We start from the raw sequence: 25,897 nt of genomic DNA, 5'->3' as shown, positions 1-25,897 counted from the left end.
GCAGGTTAATCTTAGCCTGATACAGTGTCTGATGCAGAGTAGTCTTAACCCACTTACTACTCCAGTAGTACAAACTCAGGTGCAACATCCACATGTTCCAAGAATTTACCCTGATGTGTCTATCGTGGACACTGGCACAAATCTAATAGTGCCTACAGAACAGGTTTTCCCAATGACAGACGTTGGTTCAGACAGAACTGACTCCACTTTTACTGCCACTAGTGCAGCCACAGGTAATGCCAAGATACACTCCTATAACAGGGACCCAGACAGATATGTCTGTACTGATGAGCCAAAATATGGGAGCTACAGAACCAACCCCAGATGCTGTATCTGTACCTGTTACTATAGGTCCGAATGTGCCATTGTTCGCACAAGAGAAAAGCGGTGCAAGAGGACAGGGAGTCCTGAGTCAGAATTCGAAGATGGGAGGACTTAATGAGAATGTCCGGGTAGCCTCTCCTGTGGGACAGACTTATGACGGATCAAGATCACTGCTAGACTTTAGTCCATTAGGAGTTCCTCCAGATATTGGAATAGGGTTGAACATTAGTCAGAGCCTGAAATTATTGACACTGAGGACCCCAAATACAGTTGGGGAACAAGTACCACCTGTCCAGGCCAGCAATATTTTGTTGCAAGGTTTGACTGCTCAGAAATTGACTGAATGGTTAGACAAGCTGAAAACCCCTCACAGTGCTCCAAAGGGAGAGGAGTACTTGAACTACACAAAAATAAGCATGGAAGCCGGTGAGCTCATTGAGGGAACTATGGTTGTGACTAGGCTAGAGCCCTACACAGAAGCAGAGTTAAGATACCTATGCCCGAAGATTACGAGGGAAGTGAATAATGTGCATCAGAAGCTAGCAGACCTGGCAGAGAAATATGGCATAGAAGTAGAGGAAATGAAGCATTTGAAAAGGAGTCACAGGTTAGATTTTGAAGCTAAAGATTTTGAACATATGAGATCTGCTGGAATGAAGGCACACCCTAGGGAGTTACTTCTAAGTGCCCAGACTTGGGGAGCATTAGACAAGTGGGAAGGCAGATGGGTAAAGAAAAGGCATAAAAGGAAAAGAGATTCTGCAGAGCTGACTGCACATGTGCAGCAGGACAAAGATCCAGTGACAATGTTATCAATGAGAGAGATTCCGGGAGGGAATTTTCTTCATGTCCCTTGGAGCAGAAGTGATATTCTATCATTTACAAATGATTATCCTAGATTGAGAGAGAAGCCAGTAGAATGGTACCAACAGACTGACAGGTTTGTGAAACTCGTAAAGTGCCTGTGGGAGGACTTGAACACTTTACTAGAAATGGTGGTTCCAGCTGATCTGTGGATGGAGTGTAAGAGAAGTATAGATTGGCGGACAAAAGAACCAGAGAGATCAAGTTACAGGTGAGCCGTCTCTTGAGGTAATGAAACAATACTACAAGGTGACTGCATTTTTTAAATGAGAATTTCACCCAAAAACATTGATTGGCAGAGAATTGACAGGACAGCTCAGGAAGCCAAAGAGTTGAGATATGCATGTTATGAGAGATTGTTGCAGGCGTTCAAGCATTACAGTGGTACAGAGACAATTGAGCCAAAAGACATGATTCATTTTGTGTTCAGATTTGTGGAAGGATTGAGACCTGAAATTAGTCAGATGATTAAGAGACATTTCATTTGCTGGCAAGTGAAGCCGGTTGATGAGGTGTTGCAGTATGCAAAGTACTGTAGTGATGAGATTCACTTGAAGCAGAGAAAGCTGAAGGAGAAGGCAATAATGATACAGATTAAAGCTGCACAGACACGGATGCAGAAGAATTTTACACAGCAACAGCTACAGCAAGTAAATGTGGTATTTCAAAATCAGATGAGAGGTAGAGGTCGCGGGGGTAATGTAAACTGTGGTCCAGACATGAATACTATAGTGGTTCAGAATGATGTGCAGGGAATGAAGAAATTGTTGCCTGGTCACATTTGTGGAGCAGTCGGACATTGGAAAAGAGAGTGTCCGATGATGGTGCAGGAAGGTGTTGTACAGCAAACTAATGATATCAACTCATTCCAAAAAATGAGAGGACCGACAGTGAGAGTTCCTAATCCGAATTTCCAAAGTAATGTGAATCAAATGCAGAATTATCAGCCCATGTAGCAGGTGCAAATGCCACATGTACAAATGACACAGTTGCAGTCAATGCAACAGCAGGTTCCCATGGTACCTAGACAGCAAATCCAAATACCTCAAGCCCCAATGGAACAGCAGAAGGTGATGCTTCCTCAGCAGGTCACATTTCAGAGATCCAACCAAAGTAATAACACAGTACACCAATTCCCCTTACACAGGGAGAATGGAATAAATTATGATTGGGTGAGCGAGAGTTTGGATGAGAAGGAATGTGTGCTTGCAGCTTCTTTAGAAATAAATCAGAAAGGTCCCTGTGTGAAAGGAAAAGTCATGAGTCACAAAGTTTCATTCTTGGTTGACACGGGAGCTACACGCTCTACAGTAAGATCTGCAGAAGTTCCAAATTTGCCCCTTTCAGGAAAAACGGTTCAGATTGTGGTAGTAGCAAATCAGTATTTGACCAACCCAATTACAGAACCAGTTCAGGTTAAGATTGTCAACTTCAAAGGACTGCACAAATTTGTAGTCTGCGATTCAAGTCCAGTATTCCTACTGGGAAGAGACTTGCTGTGTAAAACCAGGTGCTCAATTACTTGCTCAAATGATGGAATCGAGATACAGACTAATAGTGATGATGAGGATGACCCAGCTCCAGAAACAGAGTGTGAAACTACAAATGAGGAATACCCTCTGATTGGTTTCTTTCCAGTGTTCACAGTAAAGGAGCTTCACCCTGATTTACAGGTAATGGTTAAAGAGAAGGTGTGGGATCTGACAGGTAAAGAGATAGGTCTGATAAAGGGAGTTGAGCCTGTTAAAGTTTCTATAAAGCCGAATATGATTTTTCCTCAGTTTCCCCAGTACCACATGCCACAGGATGTACTTATGAAGGTCGAATTGCAGAATTTGTGGAGCAAGGGTTTTGAAAGAAGTGTTGAGCAGCCAATGTAATTCACCGGTAATGGGATAGAAAAAGCCCTGTGGGAAAGTTCGAATCGTCCAGGATTTGAGAAAAATAAATGACACTGTGATCAAATGTTGTCCCGTTGTGCCAAATCCAACTGTGAAAATGTTTCAGATTCCATGTGATGCTGAATGGTTCACTGTCATTGATTTGTCACAAGCCTTCTTTTCTGTGTGTCTTTATGAGGACAGCCAATTTCTCTTTTGTTTCAAATTCTTGGATCGAGTTTACTGTTGGTGTCGATTTCCTCAAGGGTTTTCAGAGTCAGATTCCATATTCAATCAGACCTTGAAAAATAATTTGAAGTCGCTGAAATTGCCTTTCCGATTGACATTGGTACAGTACATTGATGATTTGTTGATAGCGTCCAAAACAAGGGACGAGTGCAAGTATGACACAATTGTCTTACTGAACCATTTGGGAAAGAATGCCCAGAAAGTGTTGCCACTGAAATTGCAGTACTATCAGAAAGAAGTGAAGTACTTGGGTCACCAAATTGAGAAAGGAATACAGAAAATATCCAGAGAAAGGGTCACAACTATATTGCAGATGAATCCCCCAACCACACAGAAAGATGTCAGGATATTCCTAGGGATAGTAGGCTATTGTCGCCAATGGATTAGCAATTTTTCAGTTATTTCCAAGCCTTTGCAGAAGCTGACCCACAGGGAGGTCATTGATCCCATAGTGTTAGACCAGGCTGGTATGAAAGCGTTTACTGATTTGAAGGAGAGTCTATGCAAAGCTCCGGCTTTGGGTATGCCTGATTACACTAAGGGCCATATTTATACTTTTCGACGCACAACTGCGCCAACGCAGTTGTGCGTAAAAAAATCTAACGCCGGCTAACGCCATTCTGAAGCGCCATGCGGGCGCCGTATTTATTCAATGACGTTAGCCGGCGTTAGCCGGCGGAGCTGCCTGGTGTGCGTAAAAAAAAATGACGAACACCAGGCAGCGCCGGCGTAGGGGAATATGGAGCTTGGGCGCCAAAAAATGGGGCAAGTCAGGCTGAGGCAAAATTTTCGCCTCAACCCGATTTGCGCCATTTTTTTTTACTTCCAACCCCCATTGAAATGACTCCTGTCTTAGCAAAGACAGGAGTCATGCCCCCTTCTGTCCCCTGGGCATGGTCATTGGGCATAGTGGCATGTAGGGGAGCACAAATCAGGCCCCCCTATGCCACCCAAAAAAAAAAAAAAAATTACTTACCTGAACTTACCTTATGTTCCCTGGGATGGGTCCCTCCATCCTTAGGCGTCCTCCTGGGGTGGGCAAGGGTGACAGGGGGTGTCCCTGGGGGCATGGGAGGGCACCTCTGGGCTCCTTCCGTGCCCACAGGTCCCTTAACGCCTGCCCTGACCAGGCGCTAAAAAACTATGCAAAAGCGGCTGGACGTCATTTTTTTTGACCCGCCCACTCCCGGGTGTCAGTTTTGCCCGGGAGTGTAAATACGGCACACATGCATCGGAGTCAATTTTTTAGACGGGAACGCCTACCTTGCATATCATTAACGCAAAGTAGGTGTCCACCCTAAAAAATGACGCAAACTCCATGGACTTTGGCGCTAGATGCGTCTAACGCCAGAGTATAAATATGAAGTTCGTTTTGCGTTAAAAAAAACGACGCAAATCCGGCGCAAACGGAGTATAAATATGGCCCTAAATCTTTCACGTTGTTTTGTCATGGGCATGATGCATGTTATTTGTCTGTCTTGACGCAGGTCCATGGATGTGTAAACCGCCCAGTAGCATTATTTTAGCTACTTTGGACCCAGTTACAGCAGCCTTACCAGGTTGTCTGCGTGCAGTTGCAGGGGTTGAACAGAGCCTTGCTCAGTGTGAAGGCATTGTGATGGGAAATCACTTAACTATCATGGTCCCTCACTCCATTGAGTTCCTACTCACAAAGACAAAGACCCAATACTTAGCAGGTGCTAGGTTGACCAGATTTGAGACGAATATTCTAGGGTCAGCAAGTGTGTCATTGAAAAGATGTATAGTGCTGAACCCGGCAACCTTTCTCCCAAGTGAACATGTTGAAATTGAGAAGTTGGAAGACATTGAACATGATTGTTTTGAAGTAACTGATTTGTGCACAAAACTGAGACCTGGTTTTAGAGACACCTGATTGGAAAAGAATGACCGAATTATCTTTGTTGATGGTTCCTGTCTAAGAGATAATACAGGGACACTGAGAGCAGGATATGCCGTGTGCACAATTACTTGTATAATGGCAGCGTCTTGGCTTCGAGGAGTGTATTCTGCACAAGTAGCAGAACTAGTAGCCCTTACTAGAGCGTGCCATGTTTCTGCCCAGCTGAGAGTTACCATCTAGATGGATAGCCAGTATGGATTTCGAATAGTCCATGATTTTGGCCAATTGTGGTCACAGAGGGGTTTCATTACCTCTTCTGGCTCACCAGTGAGAAATGGTGAGAGAACTAAAGAACTGTTGCATGCTATCTAAATGCCTGAAAAGATTGCTGTGGTGAAATGCAGTGCACATCTGAAATCACAAGATTATGGCCCTCATTACAACCATGGCGGACGGTGGTAAAGCAGCGGTAATACTGCCAACAGGCCGGCGGAAAAAAAATGGAAACACGACCATGGCGGAAACCGCCAACATAGACAGCCAATTTAATACTCCGACCGTCACAGCGGTAGAAACAAACACCGCAGCGGTAACCGCCAACAGACAGGCGGAGGACAAAGTACCTCCCACCCTATCACAACAGGCCTATCTGCCAACTTTTCTGGGGCGGAACCAACGCTATCAAAAGTACGGCGGAAACAGTACACAGAAGGGAAACCACTCACCTCTCGACACCCAACGAGGAACCAGGACGCCATGGAGCCCGAACTACAGGTCCTGCCCATGCTGGTTTCCTCCTGCTCTATCAGGAGCAGGACGGATGCCGTAGACGACCAAAGTGAGTACTGCACCTACAACACAGGGGAGGGAAAAGAGAGTGACACACACACGCAAAACACCATACACACAAATACATGCAGTAACATTACATATACGCTCCCCCACCCCCTGGAAGAACGCAAGGACAAAATTAAATGATTGTAACGATAGTAATCAATATCTGAAAGTGAAAGTTCAAAATTCAGTATATACAAATATGTACACCAACTACACAAGTCCGGATAGTGTACCAATCATTGTCCGTGGACCACTGGTCCCACAATGCATGGGCCAAGCCCACACAAGATACCTGACTCAAAAAGGAGAGAACACTGCAGGGGCATCAGATCGAAATGAAACAGGCACCTCAGGGGGAAGGGAAGAGGGGGCACCTCAGCCGGATGAACGCACGACGCCACTGCTGCAGGAGGGGGCTCCATGCCCATTGCTGTATCCTGGGGAGTGCAAAGCCACAGTCTCTCAAGTCTTTCCAGTGAGTGGTTTGCCCACTGCTTTATCCTGGGGAGTGCAAAGCCACAGTCTCTCAAGTCTTTCCAGTGGGTGGTTTGCCCACTGCTCTATCCTGGGGAGTGTAAAGCCACAGTCTCTCAAGTCTTTCCAGTGGGTGGTTTGCCCATTGCTCTATTCTGGGGAGTGCAAAGCCACAGTCTCTCAAGTGGATAACAGTCTCCACTGGTTCTGGAGGGGGTCGTGTGCCCAAAGTGCTTCATCCTGCCAAAGACTGAAGTAGTGGATGTGATTCTCCACTGGTTCTGGAGGGGGCATTTTGCCCAGAGTGCTTCATCCTGCCAAGGACTGAGGTAGTGGATGTAATTCTCCACTGGTTCTGGAGGGGGCATTGTGCCCAGAGTGCTTCCTCCTGCCAAGGACTGAGGTAGTGGATGCCTTTCTCCACTGGTTCTGGAGGGGGCATCGTGCCCAGAGTGCTCCACATGCAGTGTGGCCGGTCCCATTCCCTCACCTGGGTGTGTGTGCCACGAGATTGCCTAGGAACAGGTAGCATGATACGCCATGGAGGCAGAGACATACCCCACACTGCTGCGGCTTCGCCTTCCACCTGCAGGTGCAAACAGTGATGGAAGTCATGCCTCATGGAAGCTGGGCAGGGTCCAGGAAGTCTCCTCCAGCCTCGGACGACTGACCACTGGGGATGGTAGCCATGTCAGTGGTGGTGCCACTGTCCGAGCACGTCGCGGGGCTGGTGGCGGTGCTTGCGGCGGTGTCTGTGGCGGCACTGCTGGCGGTGGTGCATGTGTCAGCACCTGTTGAGGGACACAGCAGGACGTCTCCTGCAGCCTCGGATGGCTGCCCACTGGGGAAGATGCTGGGGACTGTTTCTGAGGCTGCAGACGTGCCGGTGGTGGTGCAGGTGGCTGCACAGGTGGCAGTGCTGGTGGCGGGGCAGGTGGCGGTGCAGGTGGCGGTGCTGGTGGCGGTGCAGGTGGCGGGGCAGATTGCGGTGTTTGCCACCGTACAGGTTGTGGTAGTCGTGAACTGAAGGGGTGACACTAGTCCCTCAGTCGAAGCCACCGTGCCCTGCCCTGACCTGCTGTTCTGCTTTTGACCCTTCCCCACCTTTGATGGTGCTGCAGGTGTCTTGCCACTGCCCCCTTTTGTTTTGGCGGAGCCCTTGGTGGCTGGTAGGTGCGGCTTCTGCCTCCGGGATGTGGGCACCTTCTTCACCTTGGCAGGTGGCGGAATGTCCTTGCCTTCGCTACATAGCACACTGGCAGCCCTGATGGGTGGCGCACTTGATGACTCCGCAGTTGCTGGCACCACTGTGCCTGGGGATTTGGTGGCTGAGGTGCTGGGCTGGGACCTGGAAAGCCTGGCCCTAGGTGAAGGACGGGGGAGGTGAAGGGAAGAGGTCAAAGTTTGCCAGGAAAAGTTATTAAGACACACTGGCACGGGATGATGGAGGGGGTTTGGGAGTGGAGGAAGAGGTAGTGGTTGTAGGAGGTGTACGTTTGCTGAATTTGGGTGAAGGTGCATGGGCCGGAGGCTGTTGTGAGGTGGATGGCTGTTGGGTGGGTGTGTGTCTGCGTTTTGTACTTTGGGAGGAGGGCTCACAGACATACTGGGAGAGGACACTGGGGATGTGTGCATGGTAGTGGGGGTGGTGATTGCACGTGAGCGGTGTGTGGTGATGGGCGTGCTGGTGATGGAGGTAGTGGCTGAGGATGTAGTGCATGCAGATGTGAGTGGAGACGAGACAGGGAGGGAGGATGAGGACGTGGAGGAGAGGGACACAGTGGAGGCAGTGGATGTTGCTGTGTCTGCATGGGGATGGTGCTTGTGTGAGTGCTTGTGGGATGTGTGGTGCTTATGTTTGCCATGTCCACTCTTGTGTGTTGGTGAGTGTGCATGCTGGTCTGATGGTGTGCTTAGGATAGACTGAGGTACAGGGGATTGGGTCTGGGTGGAGGAAGTTGGAGGGGGGGATGCTGGACACAAGGACAATGGCTGCAATCAGTGCTGAGGCCAGAGCCTGAAATGCTCTCTGTTGGGCCGCCTGCCCAGAATGAATGCCCTCCAGGTATGTAATTGTTTGTTGCAAATGCCTCTCAACACCCTGGATGGCATTCAAAATGGTAGATTGCCCAACAGTGAGGGATCGCAGGAGGTCAATAGCCTCCTCACTGAGGGCAGCAGGGCTGACTGGGGCAGGGCCTGAGGTGCCTGGGACGAAGGAGATGCCCACCCTCCTGGGTGAGCGGGTACGGGACACACGCTGAGGGGCTGCAGGGAGGGCGGTGCTGGTAGGGGTGTGGCGGCTGTTCCTGTTGATGTGGTGGGCACAGAGGTGCTCGCCACCGCAAGGTAGCTCCCATCAGAGGAGGAGTCACTGTCACTGGTGTATGCTCCTGTCCCCGTCGTGGAGCTCCCCTCGCCCTCCGTCCCACTGGTGGCTTCAGACTCCATTGCTTCACCCTCCAGGGCCAAGTGGGTTGCAGCTCCCTCCTGCTCCAGTGCCACTGCTCCTCCGCCAGATGATGCTATTGCACACAAGAACAGGGAGACAAAACAAAAATGGGGGGAGACAGAAGAAAAACATGTTCAGTGCATGCAACACTACCACAGTTGGCGGACACAACACACAGGGAGCAGCTCTCTGCACTAAGCCATGCACTAACAGTTCCCTAGCAAATTCACATGCCCATGGGGTACGAGGCCTAAGCCCAATTGCTGCACACCTGGAAGTCACAGGAGCCTGACTAGGTGTAGATGGCTATTACCACTAGTGGGGTTGGGGTGCCACAGAGCCTGCCTACCAAGGGACCTTGCCTACCAAGTTCGCCCTGGCCTAGGGGAACCCACAGCCCACCTCCCCCACCCAGACACCTCGTTATGTGCACATCTGAATGACAGTGTACCCACCCCCTTGTGGCTGCTGTGATGCCCTCAAGCGCCCATCCAACTCCGGATAGGCCACCGCCAGTATCCGGTACATCAGGGGGGGCATTGTGCAAGGGGCACCCCTTCCACGTTGGGAGGCCATCCCCAGCTGGGCCTCCGCCATCTTCTTGCTCCAGCAGCGCAGGGCCTCCCATTTTTTACGTCAGTGGGTGCTCCGTCTATGGTAGACCCCCAGGGTCGGGACGTCCTTGGTGATGGCACGCCAAATACCCTTCTTCTGGTGGGCGCTGACCTAGAGGAAAGGTACAGGAGGAAAGGAAATTACTCACCCGTCCGGACCGTCATACTCATTGCCCACCAGTTCCCACCCATGCCCTGCTGCACATACACTCACCATCCTCACATGCAGGCCTCAGCCCCCCCCCACATGTATCTTCCATCCACACCACTCAAAACAGGCATTTCCCACGTAGCATGCTCACAGCATACTCACCTGTTTGTCTGGAGGACCGTACAGTTGCGTGTACTCGGGGAGGACCCCATCCACCAGTTTCTCCAACTCCTCCGAAGTGAAGGCAAGGGCCCTTTCCCCAGACACTGTAGCCATCGTCGCTTCCAGACACAGGTCACAGCAGCACTTGCAGTGTAGGTCCTCTCCTGTTGAAGGTCAGGTATCAAATGAGTGAATAGATAGAAAATGGCGGTCACGTCCGTGGCGGTGCATACCGTCACTGCCGGCGTACATCGTCATTGGCTCCTGTGACCCATATGGCCCAATGTTAACCAATGCAGAATTGCGCCGCGGTCTTCGACCGCCCACCGCAACGGTGTGCAATGCCAGCGCAGTTACCTTATTTCCCCTTGTCTCACCTTACAGGTCAGGCAGCCGCCAGTTCAGGGGGCCACATGGGATGGATAAAAAACTGCGTCACACCTATCTAGGCTGGGAATACAGACAGATACCGGCACATTGCGATTTACTAAAGTTTCAGCAAATAACACATTGTGATACCTCAGTGTTAGATGACCCTCTGCTCGCTGTTCTCCTCCATAGGACACGTCTGCTGGGGCAGGTGATCAGATGGCGGCATCCTCCGGTGTACAGACCCGTGGTGGACCTGTCGACAATGGAAGAGAGACACATCATAATCACATACAGACTTGATCGTGCAACAATCATGGAACTGTGTGCCCAGTTGGAGCCAGACCTTATTTCAGCTATCCGCCATCCCACAGAAATCCCCCCTCTAGTGTAGGTTCTGTCTGTACTCCATTTCCTGGCCAGTGGGTCTTTTCAAACAACAGTGGCCATGGCATCAGGGATGTCCCAGCCAATGTTCTCTAACATGTTGTCCAGAGTGTTATCTGCCCTGCTGAAACACATACGCAGCTACATCGTTTCCCCTCAAGTGGAGGATTTGCCCACCGTGAAAGGTGACTTCTATGCCCTGGGACATATCCCCAACATCATTGGTGCCATTGATGGTACACATGTGGCATTTGTACCCCTCCGCAGGAATGAACAGGTGTACAGAAACCGGAAAAGCTACCATTCGATGAATGTGCAGATGGTGTGTTTGGCAGACCAGTACATCTCCCATGTGAATGCCAAGTATCCTGGCTCAGTGCATGACGCTTACATTTTGAGGAATAGCAGCATCCCTTATGTGATGGGGCAACTCCAGAGGCACTGTCTGTGGCTAACAGGTGAGGCCAATCTCCCAACACAGTTGACATAGGTGTCTGGGTATGGGGTTGGTTCTAAGGGTTAGTGTGTGTCTAACAGTTGTCCCTCGACATTTGCAGGTGACTCTGGTTACCCCAACCTGTCATGGCTACTGACCCCAGTGAGGAACCCCAGGACAAGGGCAGAGGAACGCTACAATGAGGCACATGGGCGTACTAGGAGGATTATAGAACGCACCTTCGGCCTCCTGAAGGCCAGATTCCGGTGCATCCATATGACAGGTGGATCCCTATACTACTCAACGAAGAAGGTGTGCCAGATAATTGTGGCCTGCTGTATGCTGCACAACCTGGCTTTGCAACGCCAGGTGCCTTTTCTGCAGGAGGATGGGCCAGATGGTGGTCTTGTGGCAGCTGTGGAGCCTGTGGACAGTGAAGAAGAGGAGGCAGAAGAAGAAGATGTCAACAACCGAAACAACATCATCATGCAGTACTTCCAGTGAGACACAGGTAAGAAGATGTAACTGCTTCCCACATCTCATACTATTGTTGGAGCTAGCATAAGTCTGTTATTTTCACTCAGTGTATGGACCCTGACTTGTTACTTTGCTTTTCCATTTCACAGATCTGGGTCCCACTGTGTGCCCTCTGCTATGTTTACTGCTGGCCTACAGCTGTGTTATATTGGTATGTGAACAAGTACATTGACATTGCTATATTCCAGAGGTTTTGCAATTACAAATTAGTGAAAGCACAGACAGACTCCAGATTGTTTTGTGATTGAAGTGTGTTCATTTCTGTGCACATTAGTGGAGGGGTGTGTGAAATGGGCTGGGGTGATGGTAGAGGAATGTCCATGGCAGAGTCCAGTCTATTTGTTTCACAGGTGCATTGTCCAATGGGGCATAGGAAGTGGAGCAATGGCAGTTTAAGGTGGACAGGGTGACAAAGTGAGACAGAGGGGTGACATTCAGGGGGATTTTATTTCCTGGTGGGGTCTTGGCAATTTTCTCTGTCTTGTTCTTGGATCTCAGGGACCGTTTGCGTGGGTGGTTCTCCTTCTGCAGGGTGTGGGGTGCTGGTGGCCTGTTGGTCCTGTGGCGGTGCCTCCTGTCCACTAGCGCCGGCAGAGGTGGAGGGCTGTTCATCATCCAGGCTAGTGTCAGGGGCCTGTTGGTGTGCCACTGTGTCCCTCCTGGTGTTGAGAAGGTCTGCCAGCACCCCTGTAATGGTGACCAGGGTGGTGTTGATGGACTTCAAGTCCTCCCCGATCCCCAGGTAGTGTTCCTCCTGCAGCCGCTGGGTCTCCTGAAACTTGGACAGTACCGTGCCCATGGTCTCCTGGGAATGGTGGTAAGCTCCCAAGATGTTGGAGAGTGCCTCGTGGAGTGTCGGTTCCCTGGGCCTGTCCTCCCCCTGTCGCACAGCAGTCCTCCCAGCTTCCCTGTTATCCTGTTCCTCTGTCCCCTGAACCGTGTGCCCACTGCCATTGCCCCCAGGTCCCTGATCATCCTGTGTTAGCGGGGTTGCCTGGGTTCCCTGTAGTGGTGGACACACTGCTGATTGACGTGTCCTGGGGACAGAGGGATGGGTCCGCTGGGTGGGTGCTGTGGCGGTGTTTCCTGAGGGGGGAGGTTCAGTGGTGGTTTGGGACTGTGTCAGGGGAACCGACTGTCCCGAGGTCCCTGATGGTCCGGGCTGGTCATCTTGATCCAGGCGTGCAGAGCTGCTGTTGTCATTGTGGGCCTCTTCTGTAGGGGGACTGGATATGTCTGGCACCTCCTGTCCGGTGACGTTGGGTAGGGGTCCTGTTGGGGTGTAAATGCATAGCTATTGTATCTGTGTGTGCCATCTTGTGCAGTGACTGAGTGACCCTCTACTCCTGTGCTTGCATTATTGCCGTGGCCCTTGTGTGATTGGTGATTTTGGGGCATGAGTGAGTCTCTCTACTGGACATGCTTTGGTGATGGGTGTCCATGCATTGGTGCTACATGCAGGGCTTGATTTCGGGATGTGTGGGTTGTGTTAGTGGGGTATCTGTGGGTTGTTGGGGCGATGGGTGTGAGGGTGAGGGTGGGAGTATGTGATGGCATGCAGGTGGGGTGGGGGACTAAAGTAGTAAAGATATGACTTACCAGAGTCCAGTCCTCCTGCTACTCCTGCGAGGCCCTCAGGATGCATGATCGCCAAGACTTGCTCCTCCCATGTTGTTAGTTGTGGGGGAGGAGGTGGGGGTCCACCGTCAGTCCTCTGTACAGCAATCTGGTGTCTGGATACCGCAGAACGTACCTTCCCCCGTAGGTCTTTCCACCTCTTCCTGATGTCATCCTGTGTTCTTGGATTCTGTCCCACTGCGTTAACCCTGTCGACAATTCTGCGCCATAGCTCCATCTTCCTTGCAATGGATGTCTGCTGCACCTGTGATCCGAATGGCTGTGGCTCTACCCGGACGAGTTCCTCCACCATGACCCTGAGCTCCTCCTCAGAGCACCTGGGTTGTCTTTGAGGTGCCATGATGTGGTGTGGGTGATGTGTGAGGTGGTGTCTGTTGTGATGTGTGAGGGGATGTGTTGGTGTGTGTTGTTTGAGGTGCGTGGATGTTGTATGAGTGATGATGTTGTGTGTCTGTGGATGCTGGTGTTGTGTTAGTTAGTCTCTCTCTATGGTCTTCTTTCTGAATTTTGGTTGTAAGGGTTTGTGTGTGATGTGGGTGTGTGCTTTATATTGGATTGGGTATGTGGGTGTGGTGTGTGTATGTTTATCAGGTGTGTGTATTTCGAATTGTCCAATGTGGTTGTATTTTGTAAATGTGTGTGTATTTTGAGCGCGGCGGTGTGTACCGCCAATGGAATACCGCGATTGAAAGGCCACCACGTTGATTCGTGGGTCATGATACTGTGGGCGTATTCCTGATGGCCGCGTTGATTAGTGGGTCGTGATACTGTGGACGTATTCCAGTTGGCATGACGGTGTAGGTTTTGGTATCACCAGTTTATCACTGACCTTTGGTGTGGCGAACTTGTGTGGGTGTCTGTATTGTGGCAGATTCCGAGCTGTGAGTCTTAGTACCTGTAGTGGAATTCCGCAACGGTATGTTGGCGGTCTTCTGCACGGCGGAAAGCGGGATTTACCCCCAGGGTTGTAATGAGGGCCTATGTGTCAATGGGAAATGGGTATGCGGATCAAGTCGCAAGGTTTTGAGCATTGAACTGATAAGTTCTAAGATAAGTGGGAATTGCTACCTGAAGAAGATGTAACATGTCCGAGTTTTGCATTAAAAGTAATTGATACGTTGGAAGAATTGAAAACTTTACAGTGTAATGTTGACAGGGAGGAAAAACGTTCATGGAGCAAAATAAAATGTGTACAGAGACAGGATGAACTATGAACAATTGGTTTTGCCTAATAGTCTGTTGTCCCAAATGGCTAGGTGTTCAAGCACATGTTGGGAGGGATGCCATGATTTGTTTGTTCAAGCACAATTGGTTCAATCCAAAGTTTAGACAGGTTGCTGAACTATACGTGTTGCGCTTGTGTTTTTATTGCACTATAAGCATAATCATTTCAAAAAGTAATTTTCTCTAAGACTTTTTCTTATTTCTCCTTCAATGCCTTTCTCCTGCCATCTGTGTGATCTAAGAAGTTATTTTCTAAAGGTGTAAGCAAGCATGTCAAGTTGTTTCTGTGCACGTAAACTGTGCCAAACGTTAATGTAGGCTCAAATTAACCTCTAATACAATGTCATTATCCTCAGCTATCCTACTTAAATACCTAATTATAGGGACAAACGAAAACAACACGTCATGGTTGAAGTAAAAGAACTGAATGCACTCTTGGTTATAGAATCTTGTTAGTAACAGACTACAACTTATCCCATAAGTAAAAGGCAAACTATGATAAGTAAATCCTTCTTCGACTGATGAAGGAATCTGCGCCCACACATAACAAATCTTTGCATCCATCGTCTCAACATACTCACTCAGCAAGCGATAGAAGACATTAGAAGAAAGTTCCCCTTGCGCGTTAGTACGCTCATGCAGATACTTCTCATTTAATCTAAACTTCTCCACAGCTGTTAATGCAGTAGTTGTCTCTAAAGCTGAAGTATGGTTGGCTTTATTCTTGTAAAGAACAGTCATACCTAGATTCAATATCACAAACAATATCACACATGCAATGGCCAAACCAATACTCAGGTATTTACAGCACCTATTCGTCCTACTCTGCTGGCTAATATTACTTATGATCTGTACAGAATCAGAAAGCAGAAGAGAACATTTAGAAAAATTGCAGCAAAAATCAAAAACTAAAAGACAAAACTCTTCTTTCAGCAGTTATTCACAGCTCTCAGTCTCACTTCAGGGATACTTTGTCAAAAATCAGTTTAGCAGCTTTTCAAAATCAGGTTTCAAAAGTCAAATCAGGTTATCAAAGTCCTCTCCAAAGACTCTCAACAGTCTCTTTCTCTTTGAATTTTCTTAAATTGTTCCCAACAATTCAGTTCATCAGCTTCAGCTTCTTTCAAGTGCCAGAATATTGACCTGGAATGTCTCGATCAATACAAAAAGATAAAAAATATTTTTGTCATTCACTTGTAATAGCATACGCCCATTCAGGACCTGCGTATCTTCGACTTGCTATTCTCTTTCTTTTCAACTTTCGATCTCCATTCAATTCTCCTTCACTTAGATCTTCTCTCCTTGTTGTATCTACTTCTTCCTCGATTGTTGTTTCAACAACAGCTTCCCTTCTCCTTTGCTTGTGATTCCGGTCACTTGTCTCTTTTCAGTGGACCCTTTGTCAACACTCTTTTCAGTGTTGAACTTGTAACTTCTCCTTGCTCTGTGGTGTTTTCGCTTGACGGACCTGCAGCTGGTTCAGGAGGAGTCAGATCACAATGACTTTGATCGGCTTCAACTCCCTCCCCCTTGGGGTCTGGCAACTGCTCTGTTTGTCTCTCAAATTCATTAGCTTCTGGGAAAGCCCTCCTCTGACTAGGCTCTCCTGCTGCCTCAATCAAGATAGGCTCACTATCACCCTCCTGGAAGTCTTCTCCTTCGTCTCTAACGGGAGTGACTGAACCGTCCATAACGGGCTCAGATCCGGTGTCAGTTCCTCTCCACGTTCTCGCCCTGAGACTTGTTTTGTTGTTGTTGGTACTTTCATTGTCTAAAGGACATGCCACTTTCTTTGTGTGGCTGGTGTGGATCCAGTTCGGAACTCCAGTGCACTTCACAGCTGTGGTAGTTGTCAGAACTACCTGGAATGGACCCTTCCAACGAGGCTCAAAACACATTTTCCTCATGTGTTTCTGGACCACAACCCAGTCACTGGCTCTCAGGTTGTGCCCTGGGTCATAAGTCGGTGACAGTGTGGTGGCTTCTACCTTCTGAGAGAAAGAGCAACCCACATCAGCCAGACCTTTACAGTAGTCCAACACCATATCATCTGTAATGGTGACAAGTGCATTTGCAGGCACCGCTGGCAACCTCATGGCTCGGCCCATAAGGATCTCATGTGGAGACAATCCTGCCTTCCTGTCGGGGTGTTTATCTTTGTCATCAGAACTAAAGGCAGTGCGTCAGGCCATTTCAAATTCGTGGACGCACACATCTTTGCAACTCGTGACTTCAAGGTACCATTCATCTGTTCCACTAGTCCTGATGCTTCAGGGCGGTAACTACAATGCAACTTCTGCTCAATGTTCAATGCTGCACATAGCAATTCAATTACTTCATTGTTGAAGTGACTTCCCCTATCTGATTCTAAAGAGATCGGAAACCCAAAACGCGGTATCAGTTCCCCAAGCAGTAGTTTCTCTACTGTGAGGCTGCCATTTCTTCATGTGGGGTATGCTTCAATCTAGTGACTAAAGATGCATACAATCACCAACATATATCTCAAACCTCCACACACAGGCATCTCAATAAAATCCATTTGCATTCTGCTGAATGGACCTCCTGCTCTTCCAATGTGGCTCAAATTAACCACTGTCCCTTTTCCGCGTTCATTTGTTGGCAAATCTTCAATATTCATGAGGCAGGTCGCAATTTGTGACCCCTTGTGAATGGCTACAATCACAGGGATGGTGGCCTGCTGTGATCAGTAGACCACAGTGTCTGTGGTTGCTTTAATCAAAGCAATCTTTATTTTGTAATACAGCCCGTTTTCCTTAAAGGAGAATGAGATGTATTACAAAAGAAAAGTGAAAAGTTTTCTTTCATTTTTTTTAGAGTAGTCAGTGGTCTGTGGGACCCCTAGCCGCAAAGGGGAAAGGGTCCCTTGGGGACCTCTTCCCCTTTGCAAATGAGTTACCACCAACTTGAAGTTGGTGGTAACTGCAAATATTTTGCAACCTCATTCCTGGTTGCATAACATTCTTACATCACCCTGCGACTTGATATGGCACGCCCCTTCCTAATACCAAATCGCAAACCGCATTTTGCAAGTCAGTAATAAGTTACTGACTCGCAAAAAGGGATAGTACATGGAAAAAAGCTTTTTACCAGTCCGGTAATAGAGCTTCATACATCTGGCCCTATGATACGTCAACTCAAGCTCACATTACCTTTTTTAGACACTGATATAAATTCAATCCCGAAGTTTTACGCTGTCGCTTGCAGGAGAAAGGCTCTGAGACAGCCAGCATTAGATGCATAATATCTACCACTCTTCGAAGCAAAAGGCCTATTTTGAGTCACAGTTTGCTGAGTATCTTTTGACAAATCTCAGGCTATCCACAATTAACACCTTCCTGGGTTACTTTAATATTGACTCTTGTGCATCTACAAGATCTTCATCAACATTCCATACAACATTGCACACAAATGGATGCATATTTTATCTCATCTCATCGTTGCTACTCTATCACTTATCAGATCCTCACCACCAATGGAAACTGACTGACATGATCACCTTCCAATAACATTCCAACTCTGCGTCCCTAACATCCCTAAAAAGGTTAAAGCCTCTGCACAAAAATTTCAGGACTAGTCACTTAAGAGCGCAACTATTATGGCCCTGAAAAGTATCCTATATCTAAATTATCCCTGTATCCTCCTTTGTGAATTAACATCAACAGATTCTGTTCCTGTTTCCTGCACTTGTGATATCATGAAGATTGAACTTTGATACTTCACGATCCATGGTACCTCATATAATTAATACCTCGTAAGTAGCTAACATCCATCTCCAGACATTCAAGAAAAGTAAATTTATTCTGACATCTGCCCAACTTCTATCTGCTGCACACTCACTGATAATTTCGAGAGTGGCCTTTGGCAACTTTCTCCTGGAGTGTGTGCCATAATCCTCACTATATCCATTGAAAGCCACCTTACATGCCACTTTCAGACCCCTAGCCATGTCTAAAAAGTATGATCTCATCTCCCCTGTTCTCAGTGGCTTCCTACTGAGGCAAGATCTAAGGTCAAATTAAGATGGATCACTTATAATGGCCTACATCTTAACACACACTTGTATCTCATAGACCAATTCACAGTCTCAGGTGAAAAAACATTTCTACAAAGCAAGCATACCCTCCTTCTTGATTGTTGTTGATTCAGGAACTCCCATGTTAATTAACTGATCCTAACCCTTTTTAAGCGCCGCCACCACCTTTTGTTCCTAGGAACCTTAGAATCAACCGGAATGTCGGCCCGTATTTATACTTTTTGACGCTAAACTGCGCTAACGCAGTTTAGCGTCAAAAAGTTTAGCGCCGGCTAACGCCATTCTGAAGCGCCATGCGGGCGCCGTATTTATTGAATGGCGTTAGCCGGCGCTAGCAGACCATCGCTGCCTGGTGTGCGTGGAAAAAAAACACGTACACCAGGCAGCGCCGGCGTTGGGGAAAATGGCGTTAGGGCGTCTTAAAAATGGTGCAAGTCAGGTTGACGCTAAAAAATCGCCTCCACCCGATTTGCGCCATTTTTAACGACGCCCAGACGCCATTTACATGACTCCTGTCTTAGTAAAGACAGGAGTCATGCCCCCTTGCCCAATGGCCATGCCCAGGGGACTTATGTCCCCTGGGCATGGTCATTGGGCATTGAGGCATGTAGGGGGGCACAAATCAGGCCCCCTTTGCCAAAAAAAAATATAAAAAAAATAAAAATGTATACTTACCTGAACTTATCTGAATGTCCCTGGGATGGGTCCCTCCATCCTTGGGTGTCCTCCTGGGGTGGGCAAGGGTGGTAGGGGGGGTCCCTGGGGGCATGGGAGGGCAGCTGTGGGCTAATTTTGAGCCCACAGGTCCCTTAACGCCTGCCCTGACCCAGGCGTTAAAAAGAGGCGCAAATGCGGGTTTTTTTGCCCCGCCTACTCCCGGGCGTGATTTTTACCCGGGAGTATAAATACGACGCATTTGTGTCGCAGTCATTTTTTTGGATGGGAACGCCTACCTTGCATCTCATTAACGCAAGGAAGGCGTTCACGCAAAAAAATGACGCTCTTTCCTCATACTTTGGCGCTAGACGAGTCTAACGCCAAAGTATAAATATGGCGTTAGTTTTGCGCCGAATTTGCATCGAAAAAAACGACGCTAATTCGGCGCAAACGGAGTATAAATATGCCCCTTAGTGTCCTTTTGTCAGCAGTTAATGACCTCCATCTTAGGTTATATCTTCCCAAGATATAACTGCCTATTCTTTACACTAGCTTGTTCATACACTGGGTTTGTATTATTAACTGGTGGGTGACAGTTTTCTGTTCTGGCATGTTATAGTTGTTACTTTATATGCTCCTGAGTAACAGTACACTTTAGAAAACATCAAAATAAATGAATTATATACTCTATCCAACCTGTCTGGGCCCCAACCATCACAGTGCGGCCGGTGCATAAGTGACAGACTGACCAAGACAACAATACTTCTCGCTAAACCTACCTGGCTGCCCATGTGTGTTAACATGTTTTGTGGCACCTACTCAGAATCCTGGACACCTCACCAAACTTAAATAACTCAAATGTGACTGAGAATTGGCCCTATAACAGGTAATACATTAGTGCGCTATACAAGAAAACCAAGGATAAAGTACAAGATTAAATCCAAAATTCTTACAGATTACTATTGTCACATCAATTGACTTTTCCTTTATGCGTCTTGCATAAAGTGAAAGCTAAGCTGTAACATTAAATTGAACAAGCGTTATAGAAATCGGCCTTTAAACATTGCACAATTTATTGATTGACATATGCTTTAGTGTTACTTCTCTGGAATCTGGAATCAATTCAGTAGTATTCATTTTGCAGGATACATTGTCATATGTATCTAATGTGCAGGAGAAGGGGTTCAGTTTACAAGCTAATTTAATACCCAAAACATTGCAAATGACTTCATCCTATCAGTGACGGCTCTTTCGCAATGGAGAAGGAGAGTCACTGCACTGGCTAAGAGCCTGCAGCTGAAAAATAAAACAATGTTTTGTTTTGTTTTTCAGATGCTGGCTCTGAGCCAGCATGTGCAGTGAGGGGTGGGGACGGACTATGGGGGTGAGGGGAGTGGAGTGCGTTAAAGTGCACATTTCTGTTTGGCAAGCTGTTGTAAGCTGGCCAAACAGACATGCACACTTAGGTTTCTCCAACCCAGCTGTATTTAACAGCTGTATGGGATGTATTGCAAAAATAAAAATGAAAAGTTTTCTTTTCATTTTTTAAGAGCAGGAAATGGTCCGTGGGACCACTTCCAGCTCTTAAAATATATTTTCGCCCCCATTTGCAAAGGGGAAGGCATCCCTTGGGGACCCATTCCCCTTTACTAATGGCTTACCACTAACTCAAAGTTGGTGGTAACTGTGAATTTTTTGCGACTGCATTCGCCATCACAAAACTTTCCTACATGCCAATGCGAATCACTGTTCTATATATTTGTAAGAAAATATTTGGTGCAACACCCAGAGTCAGTTTATTCTGTACCTACTTTTTTTGTTAACTGCAAGTACTTACTGCCACACATTGTTGAAAATGTTTTTTTTAACACTTAAGAGATGATCAATGGTTTCGAAAACAGACATTACAGTTTATTAGGGTGGAGTCAGTACCACCTCCACCACTTTGCCAGAGAAAGGTTCAGGGGAACTCCAAGATAATGTTTTCTTGTTTTTTATGAGGAGCTTTCTGCCACCTTAGCAGGACCTACACACCTACACAGATGCAAAAATTAAGTGGTGATAATTTCATCATATCCCTGCATCATGGGACATTGCCTATGAGTACAAGAAACCTCCGCCTTTTATTGACTACATTACAAGCACTACTGACGTGCTAGGAGATTCCTGTCAGCCTGTGTGGGACACCTGTATGTCAAAGGAAGAATACCAATGCATGGCAGCTTTTTTCGGTTTAGATGTGACTGGAAACGCCTGTAATCCTAGTGTGGACAGCTTTTCCCCCATGTTTTCTGGTGACATCAACAAAGAGGTACCCCAATATCAAAGCCAATGAAGGTTTGAAATCATCTCTGCTGCTTCCACTGCCCTATTAATCGTGTGAAGAACAATAAGTAGAGAAGACGGATGCAGTCCTGTTAGTGCCCACCTCTAAGTGTGCTCCTTAATCATTCTCTCCTAAGAGAGTTAAGATTGCAACTTTTTAAGGCATACACATATATCAATTGTGATGTACTACATTTCTTTTTTTTACTGTTATATCTTGGCCTTTGTAAGTCTGTCAACGACACTTGAATTTGGGGTTTCAATCAAGTGACAGTCCATTTTTGCACTTGAAAAGTAGCAAATTTTATAATAAAAAGGTGTAAGCTGTTGAAAATTCCCACGCTTACCAGCTGCTGTATTGTAAGCACAGGGGTCAAGAAACAGGAATTCAACATTAGGGCAGTATGGAAGACTTTTCCAAGAATTAGCGAAGGCAGAAGCACTTTCTTTCATCACACCGTTGACATTTAAGAAGTCGTCAGTCATGTCACCGTTGAAGTTTCCACACAGACCTGAGTGAGAGAGTAGAATATGTTAAAATCTCCTGCCACTGGCAGATCATTACTAATCATCACGGCCAGACAATGGTGCCTACCACATGTGTGCCCGCTGTGCACTGGTTCAAGGTTAATATAAAGTTGCATGATGGGTATGATCTGTATCTGAAGCTGGAGACCCAATGTGTCCAGATGTACAATGATAAAGTAGGTAGAAGGTTGGAAGATGTTGACACCACCTGTGAAACGAGAACACAGATTCAGGACTGTAGTAAGAAGCACAGACTTTGATTTAACCCCTCTATTTTTACCAACCATGCTCTAGACATGGACTTTGGATTGAACATTGAGGTATTGGAATTTAAACTTTATTAAAAGATCACTATCACAATTTAGAGAATGAAATTGCCACCTTAGGACAATGAATAGCTATTACAAATACACAGCTCTGCTCCAGTACAAAATTTTCTATGGGTTCTATCCCTTGCTCACAACAGCATATCAGGATTGATTTGTGATTGTGTGGTACATAAATGTAACTGTTCACTGGAAACTAGTTCTACTACACTTCAAAAGATGTGATTCATATTTTTATCTACATCTCTGTGTTTTACTTGATGAATTATGCAGTGCAACAAACAGACCTAGTCCATATGGTGTGCATAAATGTGTGGACATGAATAAGCCACACGTGTGTCGTTTGGACATTTGTCACCCAAGGACATGCACACACACACACACGTGTCATTTGGGGGAGCATGTGTGCCTCATACATGGCTGTGTGGATGTATTTGTATACCATGTATAATTCATGCATATGTGCATGCGTGGTCTTAGTCTTGTCTACACCTGTGCTTCCTGTCAACACAGATATTTTGAATGCTCACATGTGAAAACATTCAAACCATGCTGCTGGACTAATTATAACAAACTCATTATATCTTTGATTTAGTCTGTTTTCTAAAGCAAATCTGTAACTTATTTACTAGGTACACCAATCTAGTATTTTTTAAAAGGCTATTAAAATGTGAGGCTAATGTATGTTTGAAAAGTTAAGGACAGAGACAATAAATACTTCAGCATCTATGTCTATCTAGTTTAGAAGAGAGCTGAGTTTAGTCTCATACTGGAAACTGCGTTACCTTATCAGTTTTCTCTCAGACCTTTGCTGTCCACTTGTTTAATAACTGTATCTGGTCACTTTGAAGAAAGATAATAGTTGTATACCTCTAAATCTCTGATAATGCAAGATGTTTATATGTGACTTAGAGCAACTATAGTCTAACTGGTTATGTTATCAAACTAAAATAACCATTGTTTATATCTATTTGAACCACATTTGTTGTGTTTCTCAGAGCTAGCAATTTATCTAACCCATACATCTCCAGATAGTTTACATGAGTTATGTGCTATAGATATCTTAGTGCAACCTCAAATTGCTCCAAATGTTTACTGCGCTGATATTAAATGATCTTTATGATTCTACAAACTTGTATATTATTCCTTAGCAACAGTGCTTAAGTTGTAAAAAGAATAAGTGCAGGTGCTCCAAAATCTTTACTAGGAGGCCCCTGCCCTCTTCTGTCACTGGCACCACACACATCCAGTAGTCAAACATTTTCCTAAGAGCACAACCGTAACCCAATAACCAACAGTAACTACTGGATTATTCACTACATTTGAGTTCTGAGGTGCATGCTACCCTCCATAAATCCCTGATCAGAGGGAGTAATCCCCATATAAATCAATTTACAAAGCAATATAATATTGGGCCACCTGAACAGAAAGTGTCCCAGGGCCTCCGTTTTTTTTTATGGGCTAAGTTGTTTTGTGTATATGGCTGTTATGGCAGAAATAAGTTAAGAATGAATTATTCAATACCATAATGATGTATTATCAGACTTCTACAAGTAAGCTGCATCTGATGTACCTTTCCATGATTCTTCTCTTTAAAGTGTATCAACACATTTTAGGGGAATTGTAACTGAAGAAAATGGAGGATCTAGCATCCCTGTAAATTTGTAATAACAAATCTGCACATTTGCCTATTCATTTGTGGGCTCTAAGTTCCCTAAATAAATGAATGATTTATCGTCGTTAGCGCCACACACATAAATATGGTGCGAGAGTGTGAATTTTCTAACATGTTTATTAATGATTTGGTATACTAAATGTATGATGAATTAACGTGTAAAATAGGTGACTTTTGGTAATGGTTGCCACAGTTCATTTTCTGTTCCTAACTGAGCAAAATTCTAACTAAATGTTGTGGTTATTTTCCATAATTCAATGCTTACATAAAAGTGCATTCAGTGTTTTAATAGATGTGTCCACAGCTACCCTTAGTGGGTTGCTGAATTATGTCTTACAAGGCCATGTTTTAACTGAGCATTGCATAAGTTGAATGTTCTATTGTTTAAGATTGTTACTAATACATGATTTTTCCCTCGAGGAATAGAAGTGAAGTTTGTAACTGTAAAAGTTTCTTCCTGAGAAGAGAAGCTTGGGCGAGATGGAACAATGGAGCTACAGACGAGACGGAAGAGGAAAAGTTGCTGTTGAGAAAATGTTCTAGTTAATGTAGTATTGTCGTATTTTAGGTTGTCAATTTAGTTTTCTATTGGTTGAAACGTAACCACCCCATGAACTTACCTATCATAAGTTTTAACAGATTAGTATAACAACTTGGGTGGTATTTTCTGGAGACAGATGAGATTGCAGATTTTAATGGGAGAGATTTAATTAGTTAGATTCCAGTGTTCCTGTAGCAGTGTGGGTTTAGCTGTTGTTAGGCCCAATTCTTCTGAAGACATACCTGATGGTGTCCATTTGCTGAAGTAGACTGCTTGTTGCTATTGATTTTGGTAATGTATGTCATTGTAATGTTATACATGTCTCTTTTGCTTTCCAGGTACCAGCCACAACTTATAATTTGATTGCTGCATATTAATAATATTTTTTTATTATAAACCCGAGTTAAAGAGTTTTTCTAAATTTGTGTTTCTAAATTCAGTGATCTAACGAGACCAGGAATATCCATTCTTGCTATACTATTGGACATTACATTCTGTGTGCTGTGGCCATCTAGTCCTACCTAATCTAATCTGTTCTATCCCTTAACATTAGTAAATCTCTTACTGTTTCTAGGGTTTCGACTGGTTGAGTAAACGTTTGTGAATACCAAAAACTCATGTTTGTCAATGTGCAGAGACTTTGCACGGCAGCCGTACCCTAAAATCCCACTCATCACCTATAGCAGCACATGTCCTTCTGCTTACTATTACCCATAGTAGTGTAAAGTGTAAATTCACGGTTTGAAAGACATGCCACTTGCAAGCGTGAGTCAAACTTACACATGGAAATAGCTTTGGGAAAAGGCACATTGTGTTTGTCATTTACCACAATAAATCCCATCCTAGCATCTCTTGTGCTTTCCTCGTGAGGACATTCAGGCCCATTATTTATTTATACTTTTTGACGCAAACCAGCGGCGGCGCTGGTTTGCGTCAAAAAGTTTACCGCGACTAACGCCATTCCTACGCGCCTTGCGGGTGCCTTATTTAAGGAATGACATTAGCCGGCGCTGCGGACTGGTATGAGTAAAAAAAAATGACTCAAACCAGCCAGCGCAGGGGAAAATGGGGGTTGTGCGTCAAAAAATGGTGCGTCAGGTTTGAGGCAAAAATCATGTCTCAAACCGGACTAGCGCCATTTTTTGACACACACCCCCCATTGAAATGACTCCTGTCTTAGCAAAAACAGGAGTCATGCCCCCTTGCCCAATGGCCATGCCCAGGTGACTTCTGTCCCCTGGGCATGGCCATTGGGCACAGTGGCATGTAGGGGCGGCCCAAATTAGGCCCCCTAATGTCACAAAAAAAAAAAATACTTACCTCAACCTACCT

At 46.1% G+C, this 25,897-nt stretch overlaps 1 protein-coding gene across 1 annotated transcript in view; it reads right to left on the bottom strand.

Moving 5' to 3' along the window:
* LOC138284363 (mucin-2-like) overlaps positions 1–25,897 on the bottom strand; it is a 1,502,605-nt gene that overhangs the window by 1,241,311 nt on the left and 235,397 nt on the right. Inside the window, exons 13-14 of the mRNA XM_069223056.1 lie at positions 22,091–22,231; positions 21,843–22,007 (exon numbers count right to left, since the gene is read on the bottom strand). Of these exons, the coding sequence (XP_069079157.1) occupies positions 21,843–22,007; positions 22,091–22,231 (306 nt within the window). The remainder of the gene's footprint in view (positions 1–21,842; positions 22,008–22,090; positions 22,232–25,897) is intronic.

The sequence above is a fragment of the Pleurodeles waltl genome, chromosome 3_1 (assembly GCF_031143425.1).
Source record: "Pleurodeles waltl isolate 20211129_DDA chromosome 3_1, aPleWal1.hap1.20221129, whole genome shotgun sequence".
Lineage (NCBI taxonomy): Eukaryota > Metazoa > Chordata > Amphibia > Caudata > Salamandridae > Pleurodeles > Pleurodeles waltl.
This window is presented reverse-complemented; position numbering and strand designations above follow the sequence as displayed.